General features: G+C 36.6%; 1 protein-coding gene across 4 annotated transcripts in view; it reads right to left on the minus strand.

The window, feature by feature from the left end:
- Window positions 1-22,364, minus strand: part of LOC128192918 (cell adhesion molecule DSCAM-like) — a 33,415-nt gene that overhangs the window by 2,621 nt on the left and 8,430 nt on the right. The window contains exons 2-38 of one of the 4 annotated variants that reach the window (XM_052865989.1): window positions 20,188-20,517; window positions 18,765-18,923; window positions 18,490-18,636; window positions 18,051-18,338; window positions 17,624-17,893; window positions 16,825-17,121; window positions 15,887-15,997; window positions 14,609-14,767; window positions 13,088-13,242; window positions 12,615-12,741; window positions 12,035-12,154; window positions 11,606-11,800; window positions 11,313-11,460; window positions 10,856-11,004; window positions 10,604-10,735; window positions 10,155-10,393; window positions 9,793-10,030; window positions 9,244-9,390; window positions 8,855-9,010; window positions 8,584-8,720; window positions 8,329-8,482; window positions 8,077-8,191; window positions 7,721-7,875; window positions 7,580-7,597; window positions 6,664-6,762; window positions 6,235-6,420; window positions 5,872-6,047; window positions 5,625-5,745; window positions 5,363-5,524; window positions 3,029-3,262; window positions 2,647-2,786; window positions 2,404-2,527; window positions 2,153-2,281; window positions 1,613-1,858; window positions 1,280-1,445; window positions 680-828; window positions 264-420 (exon numbers count right to left, since the gene is read on the minus strand). In XM_052865989.1, coding sequence (XP_052721949.1) covers window positions 264-420; window positions 680-828; window positions 1,280-1,445; window positions 1,613-1,858; window positions 2,153-2,281; window positions 2,404-2,527; window positions 2,647-2,786; window positions 3,029-3,262; window positions 5,363-5,524; window positions 5,625-5,745; window positions 5,872-6,047; window positions 6,235-6,420; window positions 6,664-6,762; window positions 7,580-7,597; window positions 7,721-7,875; window positions 8,077-8,191; window positions 8,329-8,482; window positions 8,584-8,720; window positions 8,855-9,010; window positions 9,244-9,390; window positions 9,793-10,030; window positions 10,155-10,393; window positions 10,604-10,735; window positions 10,856-11,004; window positions 11,313-11,460; window positions 11,606-11,800; window positions 12,035-12,154; window positions 12,615-12,741; window positions 13,088-13,242; window positions 14,609-14,767; window positions 15,887-15,997; window positions 16,825-17,121; window positions 17,624-17,893; window positions 18,051-18,338; window positions 18,490-18,636; window positions 18,765-18,923; window positions 20,188-20,517 — 6,235 coding nt within the window. Of the gene's footprint in view, window positions 1-263; window positions 421-679; window positions 829-1,279; window positions 1,446-1,612; window positions 1,859-2,152; window positions 2,282-2,403; window positions 2,528-2,646; window positions 2,787-3,028; window positions 3,263-5,362; window positions 5,525-5,624; window positions 5,746-5,871; window positions 6,048-6,234; window positions 6,421-6,663; window positions 6,763-7,579; window positions 7,598-7,720; window positions 7,876-8,076; window positions 8,192-8,328; window positions 8,483-8,583; window positions 8,721-8,854; window positions 9,011-9,243; window positions 9,391-9,792; window positions 10,031-10,154; window positions 10,394-10,603; window positions 10,736-10,855; window positions 11,008-11,312; window positions 11,461-11,605; window positions 11,801-12,034; window positions 12,155-12,614; window positions 12,742-13,087; window positions 13,243-14,608; window positions 14,768-15,886; window positions 15,998-16,824; window positions 17,122-17,623; window positions 17,894-18,050; window positions 18,339-18,489; window positions 18,637-18,764; window positions 18,924-20,187; window positions 20,518-22,364 lie in introns of all 4 variants that reach the window. The other 3 variants (XM_052865988.1, XM_052865991.1, XM_052865990.1) reach the window with 3 other exon arrangements.

The raw sequence follows: 22,364 nt of genomic DNA on the forward strand, positions 1-22,364 counted from the left end.
TCCGTATAGTAATTTCCAACAAATCAAGGATCCCCATATTCCTTGTCATTACTTTTTATCCCAAATTTTTACCTTTTCTTTTTTTTTTTTAAACCAAAAAACTGTTACATGTATTTTACAGAATACTTCATTACAATGAAATGTATGACCATTTTAGATCCCAAACAACACTTCTTTCTCTCCTCACACTCATTTTATTGTAAGTCTCAGAGGCATGGCTATCATCAAAACATTACAAGCAGCATTTCCATTCCTATACAGACCTGTTAAGGAGACTGACAGTTGCTGAGTCCTCGTCCTCTTCGTTAGGACTGGACATGGACGGCTGGGCGACCGCCATCACTAGTGGTCGGCTCTCGTCCGTGCCCGGAGTCTGTAGGGACAGGTCATACTTCACCTTGGCGTGAGGGGTTCTTCTCCCTTGAAAAGCATCAAGTTTCATGAATGCATTGTCAACCAAATAACACGTCACAGTGACTTAAAAAATAAATTTCAGAAATTTATGTAATTGACTTGGTTTGGACTTCTATAAATGTTTAATGAAACAAGGATTGAAGTATAGACCAAGTTGAAAGTGTGCAGCTGGGTGCCATGCTTGCTTTAATGCTTTGTATTATAGTGCATATAATGTAACTGAAAATTGTGAGATAGTTGTCTAGTAGTACATGTACTTTCTTACCTCTTCTCATTGGTGTTTTGTCCGACTCTGGCAGCTGGCTGTCGGGTAGGTAGGAGGAGTAGCCCCTGGGGGGACTGTGGGGAGACTGACGACCTTGGAAGGTGTAGGTCACCTCTTCACTACTAGTGGTACTGGTACGACTGTGGGTCCTATCAATAGTACACAAACCAGTGTCAAACCTCACAGTCTTAAACTTTATAACATGAAAAGTTCACAACATTGTTTTTTCCAAGTACTTCTTAATTTCATTGAACCTGTTTTTATTGATGACACAGAAATTTTAAGATCTAAAATCAGAATACATAATAGTTAACACCAAAGTCTGTAGTCTTGAATAATGATAAACTTAAGAGCAAGAGTACTGTAAATTCCTTAATTTACGCAAGTACTTAATTCCGCAATTCTGCTGTTTTGTATCAAATCGCGAGAATATAAAATTGCGATCACCAATTTTTTGTTATAAATTCCTATAGTTCAAAACAGTCTGAAAAATAAATGCGAGATTTCAAAATCAGAGAGGGTTGCTTCTTGCAATTTTATGTGGAAATTAATTTGTCTTGTTTTATTAGGAATCTACAGTAAATGATTTCTAAATCATACCTTGGTACATAGCTGGGCATGACCTGCCTCTTGGTCAGCTGATTCCTCTGTTTGTTTCGCCGCCCCTTGATCCTTCGGGGCTGGGTGGGTCTCTCGTTAGTCTCACACTCTGTGGTGTCACTCTCAGCTTCTTTGCGAGATCTCTTTATAGTTGGTTTCATGTCACCTAAAAGTAACAAATCAGAATACTAACTTAGAAATAAAGTCACAATTTACAAGCATTTTGTGCCGATTTACTTTCACAATTCAGGCTTTGTAAGTAAAATAAATGAAGCAATTTTTATGCCACATTTTCTGTACTAGGTATTTTATTGCTAGTGTACAGAAGCTTACTGGTATAGTGGACTTCACAGGAAGCCTCCCTCTGTTCGTTAGGTTTGGGGGGTGACTGAGTGAACTTGACGATTCCTGGCTCGGTGCCCACTGAGCTGTCTGTAGGCTGTGAGCTGGACTCAGGCTGAGACTCGTACACTACTGGGGGTGGGGGGTTGTGTTTGGCATTCTCTAGGGCCTCTAGCAGCTCATCTCGACTGGAGGAGACCGTGGTCACACTGGAGATTATGCTCTGTCTCTGGCTTCCTGTTAAATTAAAAAAAATTTCAACTATTTTATATTATTTTGATTAATCTTCCAGTCTCTGCCTTTCTCGGTAAATTTCATAATTTAAATATATTTTGTGGTACATGTATTGATTCATCTATTGTAGAACTCTTGTTTAACAATGCATGTACATGTATTATGAATCTGAAGCAATGTTTACATTGATCAATGGTTTTATAACAGAAAGATAGATATCGAGAAAATTAAAAAAAAAAAAATCCTACAATGTGCCATATTTGTTGCTTGATGCTTTGAGATCTTTGACACACTGACCTTTTTCGTCGGAGCTGGAGGGACATTTCTTGGACTTGCTGTAGGAGCTGTGGGGTCTGGCTGGGACCTGGGTGAACAGGGCATGGATCTGGTCAGCGCTGGCATACTTCCTGGGGCTCAGAATAAGTCCTAGGGAAAAGATAAACATTTACGGTAATCAAAATTATCAATTAACATTTCAGTTATTCTTTTGTATGTATATAAATCAATCACTGCAGAAATTCATGGTGCACACAGATTATTATGGGTACCTTGGTTGTCGTAGCCCTCGGTCGTCTTGAGAGGAATGAGCGGAGGATGGGGGTCTTTGGCAACATCTCCATTGTCTCCCTTAGCATGAAAGAAAGGCACATAGGGTTCCGATGGAGATATCATCTACAAAATTTGAGGTAGGGGTATTAAATCACACAAGATTATCACAGTAACAATGAGAAAAAAATTGATAATCATATTCAAAACAGTGTAAAGAGAGATGGTGAGAACAACAAACATACTGCTTTTTGAGCTTCGAGTTTCTGCAGACTGATGTCATCCAGGTCTGGGGATTTGTCTCGCTCTGACTGCTGTTCTTTCTCCATGATCACCTGCTTCATCTGGTTAAATGTGGCATACGGGTTGATGTTTCCATCATCTTCTACATTAAAAATAGGAATTTTTTACAGTCTTTAAAATGCAGTTTATCCATATCACTTAAAGCATTTTAAAACATGGATCCATCTAGTTGTTTTTCATGAGTTAATTTGATGCATGAATTCATAGTTTTATGACCCCATTTGAGAATATTTCCTAAATATGCTAAAATTTGGGGGGGGGAAATGAATAAGTTGCACTTGTGGCTCATGTAAATGTCTGAAGAAGGAACATTGCTATGTTTACCTGAGCGGCTGATGGACCCATTGTCACTGTTAGTCTTGCTGGATCCATTGTTCAGCCATGTAGGACTGTTGTTGGTCAAATTCTCATCAGAGTTGAATGAAATCAGCAAGTTGACATTCCTCTTGCCGTACGGCTCAGTATTTCCTCCATCAAAGTCAAAGTTGAAACGTTTGTCAAGGTCATTCATCAAGGAAGTCTCAGCAGTTATGTCTCTCCTCAAGTTTGAGGCACTTTCTGTACAAAGGAATAAAACAGGCTTTTACTTTTTATTACACATACAATGTATATAAGATCTGGTGAGCTACTTGCAAACAAGAAACAAGTGACATTAATTACCGGTGTCATATAATATTTTGATACCGCGAAATATTGAACCCGGGTTCAATATATTATGCGATATTATGAACCCGGGTTCAAAATATCGCTGCGATATATTGAACCCCCCCATAAAATATTGAACCCCGGGTTCAAAATATTATGGCCGCAATATTTTGAAACCCTCTCGAATTTTCATTGCTCTTGGAGAGGGGGTTCATAATATTATGGCCGCGATATATTGAACCCCCTACTGTTTCCAATTTCCTTTGGAGAGGAGGTTCAAAATATTATGGCCGCGATATTTTGAACCCCCCTCTATTTTTCATTGCTATTGGAGAGGAGGTTCAAAATATTATGGCCGCGATATTTTGAACCCCCCTCTATTTTTCATTGCTATTGGAGAGGGGGTTCAAAATATTATGGCCGCAATATTTTGAACCCCCTACCTTTTTCCAATTCCCATTGGAGAGGGGGTTCAAGATATTATGGCTGCGATATTTTGAACCCCCTACCTTTTTCCAATTCCCATTGGAGAGGGGGTTCAAAATATCATGGCCGCGATATTTTGAACCCCCCTCTATTTTTCATTGGTATTGGAGAGGGGGTTCAAAATATTATGGCTGCGATATATTGAACCCCTTACCTTTTTCAAATTCCCATTGGAAAGGGGGTTCAAAATACTATGGCCACGATATTTTGAACCCCCCTCTATTTTTCATTGCTATTGGAGAGGGGGTTCAAAATATTATGGCCGCGATATTTTGAACCTCCCTCTATTTTTCATTGCTATTGGAAAGGGGGTTCAAGATATTATGGCTGCGATATTTTGAACCCCCTACCTTTTTCCAATTCCCATTGGAGAGGGGGTTCAAAATATTATGGCCGCGATATATTGAACCCCCCTCTATTTTTCATTGCTATTGGAGAGGGGGTTCAAAATATTATGGTCGCGATATTTTGAACCCCCTACCTATTTCCAATTCTCATTGGATAGGGGGTTCAAAATATTATGGCTACTATATATTGAACCCCCCTCTATTTTTCATTGCTATTGGAGAGGGGGTTCAAAATATTATGGCCACGATATATCAAACCCCCTTCCTTTTTCCAATTACCATTGGATAGGGGGTTCAAGATATTATGGCTGCAATATTTTGAACCCCCTACCTTTTTCCAATTCCCATTGGAGAGGGGGTTCAAAATATTATGGCCGCAATATATTGAACCCCCCTCTATATTTCATTGCTATTGGAGAGGGGGTTCAAAATATTATGGCTGCGATATATTGAACCCCCCTTTATTTTTCATTGCTTTTGGAGAGGGGGTTCAAAATAGTAATGCTGCCAAATATTGAACCTCTTACCTATTTCTAATTCCCATTGGATAGGGGGTTCAAAATATCGCGGCCATAATATTTTGAACCCCCTCTCCAATGGGAATTGGAAAAAGGTAGGGGGTTCAAAATATCGCAGCCATAATATTTTGAACCCCCTCTCCAATAGCAATGAAAAATAGAGGGGGGTTCAAAATATCGCGGCCATAATATTTTGAACCCCCTCTCCAATGGGAATTGGAAAAAGGTAGGGGGTTCAAAATATCGCAGCCATAATATCTTGAACACCCTCTCCAATAGCAATGAAAAATAGAGGGGGGTTCAAAATATAGCGGCCATAATATTTTGAACCCCCTCTCCAATTGGAATTGGAAAAATAGAGGGGGGTTCAATATATCGCAGCCATAATATTTTGAACCCCCTCTCCAATAGCAATGAAAAATAGAGGGGGGTTCAAAATATCGCAGCCATAATATTTTGAATCCCCTCTCCAATAGCAATGAAAAATAGAGGGGGGTTCAAAATATCGCGGCCATAAAATATTGAACCTGGGTTCAATATTTTATGGGGGAGTTCAATATATCGCAGCGATATTTTGAACCCGGGTTCAATATATCGCGGGGTTCAAAATATTATATGACACCGGTATGATCAAGCTTTCAATTTTTTCAAATACTACATACCTTTCATTTGAATGAGCTCCCTTCTACGCCTCATGTAGAGTAATACTGCAATTATGAGAATGAGGAAAGCAACAATTCCAAAACAGAGAGGAATCATGATGTATGTCTTCTCATAGAAGTTACTCTCCTCCTTCTTTGTGATGAACAGAGGTGTGATGGTATCTGAAATATCAAAATTTGTCAGTAGGGGGAAATTCACTTCTGTCTCCCACAAAAGTACTTCATGGCAACTCAGTTACTGATAGAAAGGTTAAAATCTTACGGCCATGATAGGTGAGGGTGGCAAACTTGAGCTCGCTCTCTGTTGATCCGGCATCACTGTGAGCAATGACCTTCATCACGTACCAGGTGGCAGGGTGAAGGTCTTCAACAGTGTGGATTGTCTGAAATTTCCAAAAATACTAATTAGCATTTCCTAAACTTAGCACAGAGTACAATATATGGAATTTCGATTTGTCTTTTCAGGCATATTAATTTAAATTTAACCTTAATTTTATTGTATGTCCCACCTTGTTGCTTTGGATGTTATTGGACACCTCCGTCCATGCTGTATCTCCCCATACTTTATATTGGACAGAGAAAAAACGAATTGGACAGCCTGATGTGATCCAAGTATTGAGGTCAAGGTCAACTGACGTCACATTGATGACTTTCAATAGCATGCTTTGTGGGGGCATAATTGGCGCTGAAAATTATATCAAATTTTTTTCATATCCACTTAATACTTCTATTAGTAAATTTACAGGACAATATATATCGATGTTGATTGATTAATTTCTAATCTATCCACACTATAGAATGAGTTTTTCAATTATTTAAATATCAAAGATTCGATTCAAGTAGCCCATGCTTTTAAAATGTGAATGACATACTAGAGCCATTGGTTTTGACGGACATGATGTCACTGTCGGGGCTGTATCCGAGACGATTGAGGGCGTTGATGTAGAACTTGTAGGTGGTACCACACAGCAGACCAGTCACCGTTTGTGTTCGGTTGGTCGGACCAGCGTGGATCTTCTGCCATACCTCATGGTCCTTCTTGAAGTGAATCACAAAACCTAAAGAAAGTCAAAATAAATGGATAAGATAAGATTCCAGATTAATTAATAATTTTCTCTTTAACATATTTGTTAAACCTTCCATTCCATAACCTCCATAAATTAAGATGCAAAACAAAGCTTTCAGGACAAAAAAGTACTCCTTTCAAAACATTACAAAAAGGTATCAAGGTGTACAGAATATGCTGGGCGAGAGGGAGAGAGAGCCATTGGTATAGTCAGTTATTTACAGGAGTTGCCTACCTTGAATTGGACTTCCACCATTACTGCCAGATCTCCAGTTCATTTGAATAGTGGAGGTTGTCGTGGCAACAACATACAAACTTGGGGGTTTTGGGGGAGCTATGTAAAGATACAGTCAGATATATTCACAATGATTTCTTTGTTAATGTCAGCATATTATTTAATTAGTATACACAACATCATACATCAGTGATTCTGATACTTTCCTTTCAAAACTGAAGGTCAACATTGAAAAAGGATTTTTAACTATATTATTTTGTAAACAAGGAATTTGGGAAGTAAAGCATCATCTACCGGTACATTCAGTTACATTATCTCATTTTTACTTTCTAAACATTAAAAAAAAAACCACAACTAAACAACATAAAAAGGTTCACCGCTACAATTTCATTAAATACAGATAAATTACATGTAATTAGATTATATAAATATGAAAACAATGATTATCTGATGCAGCAATAGAAATATCAGCAATGTTATTATGAGCAGCATCCAGATGATCATGCATTCATGCAATGATTTGCCATTTCATTCCATTTTTATATTCCTTAATTCATCAAGCACACATACCATGAATTAATGTATTATTAATATTTCATGCCACTTTAAAAACAAATTTTGTTTATGATACTTGGTTTAATTTCTAAATACTCAACAATTGATACGGTAATTCTTTTTTTTTTCTTCAAACCACAACATTTACTGAATGACAAACTATAAAAAAATGTTTATATTTTTCAAACCAAGACAAGAATAAAATAATGATGTTAGAAGTCAGAGAATGGTTCAGGTGGTTTAGGGTAAGAGGCTGTTGAGGAGTTTTTAATAAAGATAAATAAAGGAAATGTTCAGGCAATATGATTCACAAACTAACAACAATATAGAATAAAAAAGACTGATTATGCCAGTTACTCACTTGCCAACTTATCACTGACTGAGTAAGTCAAAAGAAACATTAGAATAACCAGTAAAGTTACTTTCTCCATAAAATTGCAATATCATCAGTTGTAATGTTTGTTTTTTTTTCCTTTTTTTTTTGTTGCCCCCGTTTAATTACCTTGAACGCTGATTGCGTAATTAATTTCGTCAGAGCCGTAGACATTTTCTGACCGACAGGAATAGTTAGCTGCATCACTACCGAGGACGCCATTTATATGCAGAGAACCATTCTTCAGAATCTGTAATCGCTCATTCACAATTAAAGGTCTTCCCCTAAAATGGAAATGAAAATTCAACTTGCTCTTGTCTTACTAAGGGAAATAATTCTTAAATTTATCTTTTTTTGGAAACAGATAACTACAAGCATGCCAGTTGCATACATAACATCACTAGCCAGAAAAATATCTGGTATAGAACAATTCTAGAAATATTCAAGACTTAAAAAGAGATCAATGAAATAAACAAAACTTTTACCGTATTTTCCACTTAATAATGGGAGCAGGATCCCCTACTGCTAAACACTGCAAAGTCAAAGTATGTTGCCATGGTATCAACATAACAGCTGAAAAACTGGCAATGCGAGCAGCCACTGTAAGTAGGTAAATGACAAGTTATTTTATGTAACAACAGCAAAAGATACTGTCAATACCGGTAAATGATTTTTTTTTTCTTCATATTTTTACTTCTATTTAATAAATAAAAATTGTTTGCTGTCAAATGCTTCACCTTTTTCCTGGGGAGCAGTGGTGACACTGTGGGTTCTCTCCCCTTCCCCTATGATGGTGTTGGCAGACACCTCAAATCGGACCTCCTCATTCAGTGACAGGTTGTTCATGTAGTATGAGGTCTTCACGGGAGGTAACTCTAGTTTACTCATCAACTAAACAAAAAGCATAAACGTTTTGATTAAAAATTCTGCTGAGAGTTATTACAAAATAGGTAGAACTGTTCACGACACAACACTGATATTTACATACATACCTCAGTAGAAGTGCTGTTGTAGACATAGACATTGTATTTTGTGAGAATTCCATTGCTGTGGAGAGGTGGTTTCCATGACGCCATTACAGAAGTGTTACTGACAGGGAGAGCTTTAATGTCTGCTGGTCGCTCGGGAGCTGTACAAAAACAAAATACCAACAATACCACAAATGCACCATTTACGAGTTTACGAAACCAAAAATACACATAATACAATCAAAATGTTCCATTCTTACAATGATGTGGGAGTTGTCCCCCTGTTGCTACATACCGTCTTGTTGTGTCAACACAAACAGCGGCTCACAGCGGACCCCCTCTCCCTTCCTGGTGAAGGCCAGCACCTGGAGACTGTAGTTTGTGTACTTGGACAGACCAGTAATGGTGGCCTCTAGTTCTGATGACACTACAGCATTGGAGTCACTTTCATCTACAAAACATCCAATATTTTACACTTTTTCTTATATCAAGTCAATCCTATTGCTCTGTTTCACGATATCATAATCATTTATAATGCTGACAGATTTTTTTTTACAAATCTTTTTTTCAATTACCAAGAATGAATCTTTAAAAACCAACATTCATAAAATTGGTGTAATGTTATTATTAAGTAAATATTCAAGATTTTTCAGTAAAACAAGTATAGATGGTATTAAATCTTACCTTCATCAAAGCGCACAGGTTTGTAATAGATCTTGTATCCCTGCAGTATTCCGTGGAGTGTGAAGAGGGGTGGTGGGGACCAGACGACCTTGATACTGCGGGAGTTGATGGCGGTCGCCTGCACTCCTTGTGGTGGCTGACTGGGAACTGCAACACCAGACAATAACTCAACAAACTGATCACATGGTATATTTTAACTAAATGACTAATAACTAAATCCAAATCATTTGAATCATGTACAGATTCAGCTAAAGAACAAATCTTATGCATATTATCTATTAATTTTAGAATATCATTCCTTAACAGGTATAAAAAGCTGCAATAATGTTGCCAATTCCTTTTTTTTATTGAGAGAGGGATGCATTTTGGCAGCTTAGGTATACATTAATATACATGTATTACACAAAAGATACATTACAATTGAGATTTTTCATTATCTATTGAATCAAAATGCAACCTTTGACAATGCCCAGTCTCAAATGAAAATCGAAAAGAAGATATGCATAACTGTCACAAAAATGGAAAAAGAAGTGACTGAGAGTGACTAACCGTCTTCCAAGGTGAAGACCTGAGCATCAGGGGACGGAGGACCCCTCCCTAACTGGTTATAGGCCTGGACATGAACTGTGTACTCCGTGAATTTCTCTAGGTTGTGAATGTCCACCTCTGGCAGAAACTCTCCGTCAATGGATTTAGTGATGTAGATGAATCGGGACTGACTGTCCTTCTCCTTGTATCCTATGTAGTATCCTAAAATCTCTCCATTTTGATGATCTGGTAAAGGAGGCTAGAAGTACACAAATTCTGTATCAACAATGTACCAAAACAGGTCTGTTTCACATTCTGCATTTTAACAGTCTCCAATTCTTTAAAAGATCTCTCCCATTTCTTAAGTTTTAAATATTCCCTACCATCCATGATATCCGGAGAGACTCGGACCCAATAGCCTTGACATTGACCTCTGTGGGTGGCCCTGATGGTTTTTCTTCATCCAATTTGATGATGAGACTTCCACTGGCTTTACCATATCCAATAGAGTTATTTGCTAGCACCCGGACTTCGTACACATAGGCAGGATGTAGGTCAGATATGGATGCGATCAGCTGATCAGAACTTACAGTCACATTTGGTATAACACCTTGCCACACCGCTGAACAGAGAAGAAATGCAAACTAAAACCATCAATTAGAAAGTGACAGCATCACTAGCATAAATATAGTCACAGTTTTTATTTCAAAATCTTGCAAGGTACTTTAACACATCTTATGACAGTTCTTTATCATAAAATCTCTCATCATTTACAAATACCATCCAATAAATACATTTTAGATGATATCAGTATCATTGCTGTATTGCTGACCTTTTTGCTCTTTGTACTGAACAGAGTAGAACAATATTGGACTATTTCCGTCATAAGGAGGCTGCCATTTCACTTTGATGGTGCGACTCGTCTTCTTGACCAAGGTTAAGTTCTGGGGTGACTCTGGTTGTTCTAAAATTATAGACAGACACTCTTAAAGAAATAATTAAGCCTGGAAAGAAATTAGTGTTAACATGTACTATAAATTATAACTATGACATTCACTTCATTCATAAAAATCGTATTATTTACCCAGCACAACTAATCTCATGGCTAAGACTGCATTTCCAAACTTGTTTTTTGCTGTACAGACATAGAAGCCAGTGTCTCCTCTCTCTGCAGGACGGAGGGTCAATGCTGATAACTTCCCTCGTGATGTCTGGGTTGTAGTGATCAGCCTTCTACTAAAAGAAATGCACAACAAAAAAAACGTTTATTAGATTTACTGATGAACAACAAAACGTATATTAGATTTCTTGATGAACAACAAAACGTACATTAGATTTATTGACCCTACTAATCTCTCAAACACCAAACCTAATACAGTATCAGTGATGTATACGGGTCACCAGAATCATTTGCTGACCCTATATTCATACAACTTAAAACACTCGAACCTTACAACAAAGCTACTGTGACACACCAGGTCAATGGAAGCAGTTTCTGACCCAAACTCTTGCATATAATAAATAATACTACTATTACATACCTGGTCATGCCAGCAGTGCTAAGGGTCTGGGCGTTGAAGCTCCAGGTGACAGACAGGGGCTGGTCCCCGATGGCCTGGCAGTCCATTGTCTTGTTCTGACCTTTTATCACTGTGTAGTTTTTCTCCACTTCGTCAAACCGTGCAGGAACTAGATATAAAATAGATTACATGATATGAAATTGGTTACAAGTAAATGATTTTAGCTATATTGCTGTATTATTTTTCTTTTGTCAAAATTATGATAAAATGTTAGTTCTTATATGTAAAAGAAAAAAAATTATAAAAAGACGCACTGTGAACGCGGAGAAAAATGACTTTGCTAATTCCTGGTCCAACATTGTTCATTGAGTGACAGAGATAATATCCATGGTCCTCCTCTTTGGCATTTCTGATGACCAAGGTTCCATTACTAAACAGCTGCTTGGAGGCAGTTGTGGCATTGTCATTGGCAACATAGCGAATTGTTTGGTAGTGCCCTGGGTTTTTACCTGGAAAATATAATCATAATGCAACTAAAATCAGAACTTAATGAAAGGATTCTTAGGCCTCCTATGTTAACCAGTATGCAAAATTAAAACTTTTTTTTAATATTTGGCATTTGACTGTGAAAGAATAACAGGAATATGCAAAGGACAAAACTAAAATCATGATTGTTATGTGCTGACTATTTTTGCTAATATGCCAGCACACATTTCATGCTATATCACTCTGTTCTATCATACCTATTGCTTTCTTCCACTGGATGGTCGGTTTGGGAGAACCTGTGGTGAGACAATCTAGTGAGACTGAGTTTTTCAGGATTACAAATGAGTCTCCAGGCTCCATGACCCATCTTGGAGGGACTGAAATAATAAAAATATATATTTAATATCACATGTTTGCCTCAATATTAGGTGTATATTACCCATGTAACAATTTTTTATATGCTGAACATATTTTACAATGTAATGACCAAACAATGGGTTTTTATGCATATATTAGGATATTTTGCATCTATCAAGAAAGATTTAATTACCTTATAAAGAATGAGTATAAAGATGTGATAAAGAAAACATCTTGTGATATTTGATGGTAAATGTATATGATTTTAACCTATGTTAAGTGTGTTTTACATCCCCTTGCAAAGGTTTGGGGATAGCAAACTCGCAACAGGTTAGATAAAAATTATATACATGTACAATATACCATCACAATTCAAATCATGAGAGATTTTTATCATCTTATATAAATCCAATACATGTACTTCCAAACTGCCTTGAAGAATTCATGTCATTATAGGTAAATAAAATAAATGTCAACTACCATCAACACGCAATGTTGCTGTGTAGTTGGTGGTAGCGGCGGCATTGCTGGCCTGACAAGTGTAGTTCCCGTTGTGTTTGGGGTTGGCGTCTCCTATGGACAGCATGGTGATGAAGTCATTCAGTTTCTGTGTAGGTGAAATTATTCAAATAATAAATAAAACTCCCACATACAGAATACACATTTATCTAGAATAAATAACACACAGGAATATCATTTCCTCACAACAAGCCATATATCATCAAGTTTTTTTTAATTTTAATGACAGGACTGTTCTTTTCCAGTTTTACTTCACATTAGTTGCTAATTTAAAATCTACAAATTCTGGAATTCAGTACATGTAGTTACATTCAGTTATGCTAAAAGAATTGATCAAAGGACCAAAGATAAAGTGCTATTACTGGTCAGCTTTACTAGAATTTTATGACCAGATTGCCCTTTTTCTGTTTTCGTCATTCTCAATGCATGTATACCTGTACTTGAATGCCTAAATCTGGGGGAATAACTTCTCCATCTTTGGTCCACACAATGTGTAATGGCTGGTCACCTGTTTTGACTGCACATGTCACAACAATTCTGTCCCCAAGTTTCTTGTTCTCAAAGGAAAAAGCATCAATTACTGGGGGCTCTAGGAAGAGAAACATGTTAAAATTTAGTACAGTATATGAGAAAATAAAACGCTTCATACAGACGCAGTTGTGTATTGTGGAGGCCTGAAGGGCCCTGTTTCATTTTTTGTACAACAACAAATCCATTTTGATGTCTAGGACAGATATAACACAGTCCACTGTGTTACAGAAGCAGAAGCTGTTGAACAGGCATCAATCAAAAATCAAATGCCGTCATAAAAAGGATATGTATCTGGAGGTGGTAGATGACTAATTCATGTACTAGTATTCTTCCAAAGCCATAGGAAAGCTAAAGAGACATGTACATATTCAGTACAATTCTACAATCTCTCTCTCTCTCTCTCTTTCTCTCTCTCTCTAACACTAACACACAAACACTCTCTGAGGTCTTAAAAAGATGGCCTAATCATGCTAATTGTGAGTCATGTTCAGATTGGAAGAAATCACATGACATTTCATATCAGCACATTTTTATTACAGTTCACCTTCAGCATCACTGCTCAGCACAAAAACAGCTTCAATTGCAATCAATCAATAAAAAACACCACAGCGCTAAATACATGCACCTAATAACTGGCAGTTTATTTTTAGTTTTCTTAAAAGGAAGGTCAGTACTTGAATGCTAGAGAGAAATCTCTACATAACATAGAACTGTCCGACATGTCAGCCTACAGTTAAATTAACATGCATCTTCCTAAAATGTTTTATCTTCTGACTTGTAGCTCATAAAATGCCCCTTATTAATTTATCCAAATATCATAATTGTTTTATCTTGAGAAATATATTATGGCATTATATTATTGTACATGAAACAATCTGGAAGTATAGATTTCTTCACCATGCAGTTGAAGTCTTTTTTAATGATATCATGTAAAAGGCTGCCAAACTCCGATATTTTTTCTTCCAAGTGATTTATTTGCATGGTTTTAGTTGACCCAGTTCCTATCTACAGAAATAATGTGTCAATAACTGTCGACTCACTTCGCCTGAAATCAATAAAAGCCACCAACAGGAATTGTATATACAGAGGGGACATGTATTTTCCACCAACTCAAGTGCATGGACCATGTTTATCAGAGGCAATCAAAAGTGCATACACTGTACCCAAGCATATTTCTACCTGATATATTCAATGATTTTTGCATCGATGACAAATCCTTCTAAAAATAGTTATTATGCAATACACTTGAAATGAAGCCAATGCTGTACTGTGTTTTACAAAATTGATTTCATTCCTTAGTTTTGCTCATTAAATGATAAAAAAGGAAACTAAAGCATATAAAACAAAAAAGCATGAATAATAGTGAAAAAAAAACAATAAATGAAGATTCAAATATGGTGTAGTTTGAAATTATGAATACCAACCCACAACATTGACGTAGACATGGCGGTACGACCCTTGTCCATTAGAATTCTTGGCAGTGCAGGTGTACTCCCCAACATCATGATCCTTCTGTACCCCCTCGATAAACAGGGTGTCATTGACAACTTTTTGGAGGTGGTTCTTGGGAAGAACATTATGCCCTAAAAAATAAAATATGCTCATGTGAATAACTGAAAATGCATAAAATTACAAGCAATCTTGTCCATGTGGGTCAATGCATGATATTTAAACAATAAAATGTTTTCTTCATGTACACAAGTATGTTAGCTAAAAGAAACAGCCAAATCAACTCCTGTGAGACTCCAAGTCTAACATCATCATGATTATTTCGTGCAGTCCGTGATTTTACTTAGGTCGCTGTAGGCTTCGACCAATCGATAAACAGGGCCTGTCAATTTTTTTTGTCAGTTTCAGCCACTGTAGATTTCGACCCATCGATAAACTGGCTGGGTCTGCAGATTTCAGTATGACTGTTAATTTCTATACAGCTATGAATTAAACAATTAGTAAGAAATTGAGGAAATTATATTTGGAAGATGTAAACATTAAAAAATGAATAAGGGCAGATACGTACATATATACAAGTATGTCCCTGATAGTGATAGGGCTGTCTTTACTACTGTCGATCTTAATGTTACGTAAACAACAATGTTAAGAGGATCAACAGCTGATCTGTGAGTTAATGCCAAATGCAAAAATGCGTTAAATAGATTTAGTTCTGGTAAAATGTTTTTTAAGCTTCCTATTCACAAATCATACTGTAAATCAATAACAAAAAATCTTGAAATAATTGTTTACTTCCCACCTACCATTCCTACAACTTATAAAACTGCACATGCTACCTTAACACTGCTACAGAGTACAAAGGTATTCTCTTTTGAGAAGTTGACAGGTATAGTATCAACATGGATGTTGGATATGCCTGTCCACTCCTCAAAAGAGAATAAGTACAAAGGATGTTTTTTACGTCGGTTACTCGATGTAAGAATCTTAATCATCCCCACTCAACAATCATATATATAAAATTTCTATAAATTAGCATACAAAACAAAGAAACAAATAAAAACTTCACCATTCTACCTTAACCTACAGCTGTAACGTTACAAGGAACAATGTTTGTAACAAGGTTATAATTTCCCGCCATTTTTTTCACAGGAAGTCTGCATTGCAACAAAAGTTGACACCTACACTGGATAACTTTCCGGGTAAAAAAAAAAGTCAGTTCAAAGAATAAATCTAATAAATATATCTTAACTCACCTTTTGACCACGTGACTTGAGACACAGGATATCCAGCGACATAACATCGTATAGAAAAGTTCTTTCCAGCAGTAGTGGTCACGTTTTCCATAGGTCTAACAAACGGAACACCTACGATAATCAAAGTACAAAAAGTACTCATGGGATTGATCTATAGGATGGTTGGGGGTACAATAAATGGTTCAAATAGAATTTTTATTTCTAAAATGTACTGTACAAATAATTTAATGTTACACATGTTTGTTTTACAATGTCATGCATCCATACCCCCCCCCCCCATTGCGGAGAGTGTAACGTTATATATCTACATTTTTTCCCTACATGTCAACATGTCAAATATCTTCCATTTTATAAAAAAAAAAATTCTCTAACTTAATTATTATTCAATTTTTTCTTCTAAATTAATGATAGCCTAGGCCTAACTGAACCATTTAGTCACTTTCACCAAAACTAAAATACACCCAAACTTCTTTTCTTTAGAAAAGAAGAGTTATTCCTAATTTACAGCAATATTTTATTTATCTTGAGCAATTTTTTGTGAACAAAGTAATAATATATTTATGTTCGCTTTTTTTTTTAAATATACAAGTTTTATATTTTATACGAAACTCTTTTTAACATGAAAACCATGCAAATGATAAAAACTTCAGATCATACCACAGCCATGTTCCTTTCATTAAGCGTTATATATACACGTACACTGAATTAACTAATGAATTGGCACACTTACAAGTTCTTTATAACTGTCCTCAACAAAAAAAATTACGACCTTTGTGCGATGGGATTTAACATTTTTAGTTTAATCTTTAAAAAAAATACAAGCATTGCTGATTTTAGATTTTTTCAAATGATCCTTACATATTTAAAAAAAATAATAGATTACAATATCAAGTTCAGCTAAACCGTGTCATTGTTTTACTAAGATTATATTTACATACCATAAACAAACATTTGGCCCACGTGATGTATTTCCCCGACCTCGTTAGACGAGATGCATTGGTACTCGCCGCCATAATGGAGATGAACGTTAGAAATATTAACGTAACTAACAACGTCACCGGCAGGATTCAGGAAGCTCCCGATTTTGATGTCTGAATTTTCGGTGAGAATTTCACCGTCGAGTTTCCATCGGATATCCGGAGTCGGATTTCCGGTTGCAATACAACGGATTGATGTCTTTTGGCCAGTCTGGGCATACTGATTAATAAACGTGTCCACAAAAGTGGGATGGGCGGCTACAAAAGTGATCGCCATTGTCAATGAATAATCCCCAAACGTATACCGGTGTATATGGAGATACATCTTATCTATTCTTTTTCATATCTACTAGTATATAATGTTTACCTATAAATATCCTTTCATTAATTATTTTATGTATGTAACTGGTTTCAAAAACATGAACTTGTCAAAAACTGAAGAATCACTTTTAATGATAATTACTTTTAATAATAATAATAACTGAACAAAATAATTGTCCTTTGAAAATTAATGTGTCTATTTTTTTCAGTAAGCAAAAACTATAGAATCAGAGTCACAAAGTTCTTAGTAGTGAACATTATAATCATTATATTACATGTAGCAACCTAAACTTTTATGAAATCAAACAAAGCACCCTGAGAGCAACCCAACGTCATCTGGCAGACATCAGTCAACTATGAATATACTTCGTTTGCATGATTATGAATACTGTACATATATGTATAGAAAATTACAATAATAAACAGATAGTACATGTACCTCCTAGAAGCAGCTGGGCTGTTCCTTGACTGCTGGTCTCTTCATTCTTGACAACACATTGGTACATTCCTTGATCTTTCTTGTTCACGGCATGAATAGTCAGCACCGATTGGTCCGTTATTCTAACTTTTTGATTAGGTGAAATTTTGAATCCATCTTTCATCCAGAAAACTGATTTGATTGGATGACCTAAAACCGTACAGTTGAAAATCGCCGATTGGTTTGAGTCGACTTTTTGTTGCTGTGGGTCAATAGTTGCGGAAAGGGGATCTGCAAAAGTAAGTAATATTCACAGGCATAAAAACAGGATCCATCTTAAATTTCATGTATTTAATGATTCATTGATGTCTCATGGGACATCTCAGCATACTTGCATTTGATATACCAAACAAGGCATTGAATTGATCTATGAATGTAATTAACTTACATTGCACGGTCAGTTGCGTTGTTCCGGTCGCTGAACCATGACTATTGGACGCATTGCACATATAAACACCACTGTCTGTAACTTTGGCGTCAACAATCACGAGATTTCCAGCTCTCTGAATCCTGCTTACACTGTCAATCACAAGCTCCTTGTTGCTGAAGCTCCACCGGTATTTGGGGAGAGGGTTGCTGCTTGCAACACATGGCAATTCTACCTTCTCTCCCTCGTTCACAGTCAGTTGTGTCATTATGTCGTCGATCTTTGGGGGTGTCCAACTAGCCGGTGGGTCTGCAGAAACGACAAAAAATGAAAAACACACTAAACAGAAAAAGGTACAGTAGTTAAACGCCCTGGAACGTACGCAAAAAGCGAACCCTCTAGTGAAACAGTCAATGCTTCACAAAGTATATATTTCATTTTTAAATATAAAAAGACATACCATGCACGTGTAAATAAGCGGCCTTGCTAGGCTTTTCGTCCCCCGTGAGGATGTTTCGCGCCACACAGGTGTACATTGAATACTTGTCCTCATCCCGAATGTCTCTGATGTGGAGTTCACCGTCAGACAAAACGCTTATCCGGTCCCCTGTCAAATGACGTAATCGGTAACCAATGAAAGAAACAGTTTTCATGAGATTTTTTATGTTTTATTCATTAAGATAAGAATCGAAAGATGAAAGGGGTTTCACTAAATTCATGTGAACCCATGCGCACCTGCTTGGATAGGCTTCGTTCCCTTTGACCAGCCGACCACGTGGATGTAATCCTTCACATAGTATGGGTTCATGATACACTTGAAGACGGCGGTGCTGCCCCGTACTGACCAGACATCACTCAACTGTAAGTCATACGTCACGTAATCCTCAACACGAACTGAAACATCAATATTAAGAGGTTCCGTAAACAGGTGGAGTGACACGTGTTCGCAAGGAAATTGTGAGTATACTTTGTCAAACTGGTTCATGTGCTCGTGAATGCAATCATTTAGCTTTTTTTATTTCTTTCAAAATTCAAACAAATTGTATATTAACCAAGGTCTATTAATATCAAACTTTAAATGAATGTGGATGAAAAATAAAGAATTAATGTTATCCAACGTTAGAAGGTCACTGATGGTCAGAATGATTAAATGTTTACGAAAAAGACATTAAAAGTCTAGGAAGGCTTAAAAATGTGGGTGCGTATAAAATAAAGTAGTATGGAACATTTCACACAATCCTATTAAGGATTTTTTAGGGGAAAAGTCTAAAGGAAATGAAAATCCTTAAGCTTTTTTATCAAAGTATTACGGGTTCCAAAGTCTTGGATCATTAGTGCTACAAGCAAACTATTAACTTAAATAGAGGGGTTTTTATGTTGCATAATTATCCATCTTTATGTGTACTTTACAGGATTTTTGAAACAGCGCTAGTCGTTTCCAATCAAAAATTTGTTAATACATAACATTTCAACCATTTTGTTGGAAATGTAGGCGATTTAAGAGCGTAAAAATTTAAGCATCGAAGAACAGAGTGAAGACTTTTTTCACCAGAGTAGTTGTAATCTGTAAATTCCATTAAGATCCGCGATCAGTATTAAGAAGTGAGAAACGCAATAAAATTGAGCGATTAAGAGGCTCTCTGCTACAAGAAAGCCAGTGTAATTCATCAAACCCAGCTCGATCATCTAATGATAGGCACGGGTAATCGGCAGTTACTATCGCGGATTATTGTTACTTAAAAACTTAAAAATGTACGTCACTAATGGCGCGATGAAATAAAAGATGTTATTTTCACATGAATTAGTGCTTTTTTAATTCGAACGCAATAAATGGATATCTCTTCTCCAAAGCTGATAGTGCTGCATCGTCAAATAGTTATAGAACGGAAGTCGCTGGAATATTCAGATTCGTTTGAATTATTCATTTTACTTCTAATGGGGAACATGAACATGTTTCTAAAAGGTAATACTATTTTCATGTTTCCGAAAGGCCATGCGTGTTTTCAATATATTTTGCAAGTACAAAATGCTGTAGTTTATTGTGATAGCATATAAAATGGGGGAAACACACCAGTATTATTTAAAAAGTCTAGGCCAAAACTCCAAAGAATATAAACCTATTTTGTAAAAATTTATTTATAGATGAAGTTCTACACACCAGCTTTAACGCGCATGCTCCTGCTTGATATCCTGCCGCCGCTGTTTGATGCAATGCATCTGTAAGAGGCTGCATGTACTTTGCTTTGGAAATCACTCCGCTTAAAGGGATAAAAGTGCAATGTGTTGTTGGGTAGAACCTTGAGGATTTGGGATACATCTTCTACGGGGGTATCATCGTCTTTTACCCAGTCCAAAGTCGGAGCGGGCTGACCGTGAGCTGTACATTGGACGGAGGCGCCTTTGGTGTTGGCGAAGTCTAGAGAGGAGGGAGGTTCCGTTAAAAATATAGGTCCCCCGATTATGTCAAACGGCGATTCCGTAGTTTTAGCTGAAAATACAGTCATAGACATAACTACATATAACCAACATGAGACGGGTTGTCATATAGTATATTATAGTACATTCTACACGTCTCAAACAATACAGTATTGTACTTATTATTCAAACATTTATATTTATATTGCCTATTTAAATATGTGATCAATATTTCTACAAATCGAGAATAGTAAAACAGCATTTCTGAGATTAAAGTGCATAAAAATTGCATAGAAATATATGTGTTTTCTAGCAGATAAGTAATGGCTTTCATATAACGATTGTGGTAACGAGACATAGTAGGTCAGCAGGACTTGCACCATTATTTTTTTATAGTATTTTTGCCATGCTCTGCATTGCGTGAAGTCCCACAATAGCATAATTAAAAATTTTGTGTTTTTAAGGAAGCCCTACTTTTGGCCTGTCGGCGTAATAACGCATCTTTAAGATGACGGCGCGCGCTGAAAACCGCCCTAATGTCACAAGACAGCGATTCATCTCATGCGTCACTTCCGTAGTCAACACAACGACGATCCTGATGCTACGGAAATTTGAGATTTTGAGATTGCTGTGGAAGAGAGAATATTTTTCTAGAGGCATCGCGAACTTGATTGATCGCTATATAAGCAATCATTTACATCGGTCAACAAAGAAGCTAGCTTAGGCAATCACTCATCTAACGAAACCGCGGAATCCGCAATAATAAACGCTGGCGTTATGAATCATATTCAGTATAGATTACATAACAAACCTTGACCCGAAATCGGTACTGTGACGAGCACCCATCATTTGAACCCAGAGTCATTCATTTCGTAGCGGTGGCGTGTACACCGTTCATTTGTCACCGATCGTCAACAATTTAGGCGCGATTTTTGTCACATCAGTCGTTTACGGACTTCCGGTAGTCTCTTCCTTTAATGGCAAAAAGTAATCCTAGGGCCGGTTATTGTTATCTCTCGTATTTTAATTTTTAAGTGCATTTAAGTTGAACAACAAACAGTACTTTACATGTACTGTGAAAGTTATTTATTGGTCTTCGTCACGTGAATGTACGACATTTCTTGGAAAAACTCCACTTAAAAGTCATCTTGTGACACAAGATAACGAAGAGTCTGAATAAAAATCCTTCTGGAAATAGCGCAATAAATCGTTAGGTGCATCAAATTTAGTGTGCAATGAAATGATGTATATCACTTCCCTCTCCTTTATCACATTGAAATCGTGATTATTTTTTTTTATGTGTTTACTCAATGTTATTAATTATGTTTGATCAAGCTCTTGTTTTCATGGATTAATCATTTTTCTTGACATTTTGCCATGGGCAAAAAAATATATAAATTGAAACAGCAAACTGAAAATGATATCTGTAGCACGAATATTGAATCTTCAAATTATTTATTGCACTGGTTGATTACACTAAAAAAAAATATAACGCATGTAGTATTTGAGAGAGAGAGAGAGAGAGAGAGAGAGAGAGAGAGAGACTAACTGCACTTTAATTGCTGTTTTAGAGGAAATCAATTTTCGGGAAAAACAAAATTGATTAATTAATGGTTGTTAGCTGGAAGTTTGTATTTCTTCTTTGTATATGCAATAGTCTGGTTTTGTTTCAAACTCAAATATTTGGGCGGCCAAGAGTTCTCAAACTTCCTGAAACCAGCGGTTTAATGGCATTCAATATCAAAGAGTGCACATTTATCATATTCAGATGAACAATTTTCGATAAAGCACGCTGAGTTGACACCCAACACCTCCGATCTCCGCCGAGGTGAAAGCAACAGACCGCAATCAAATTCAGATTTTTCATTAAACAAATGCTGCAACACAATACGTGGGTTTTTTTCTTTTACATGCCTTGTC

This window comes from Crassostrea angulata, chromosome 7, assembly GCF_025612915.1.
Source record: "Crassostrea angulata isolate pt1a10 chromosome 7, ASM2561291v2, whole genome shotgun sequence".
In the NCBI taxonomy this organism is placed as follows: domain Eukaryota; kingdom Metazoa; phylum Mollusca; class Bivalvia; order Ostreida; family Ostreidae; genus Magallana; species Magallana angulata.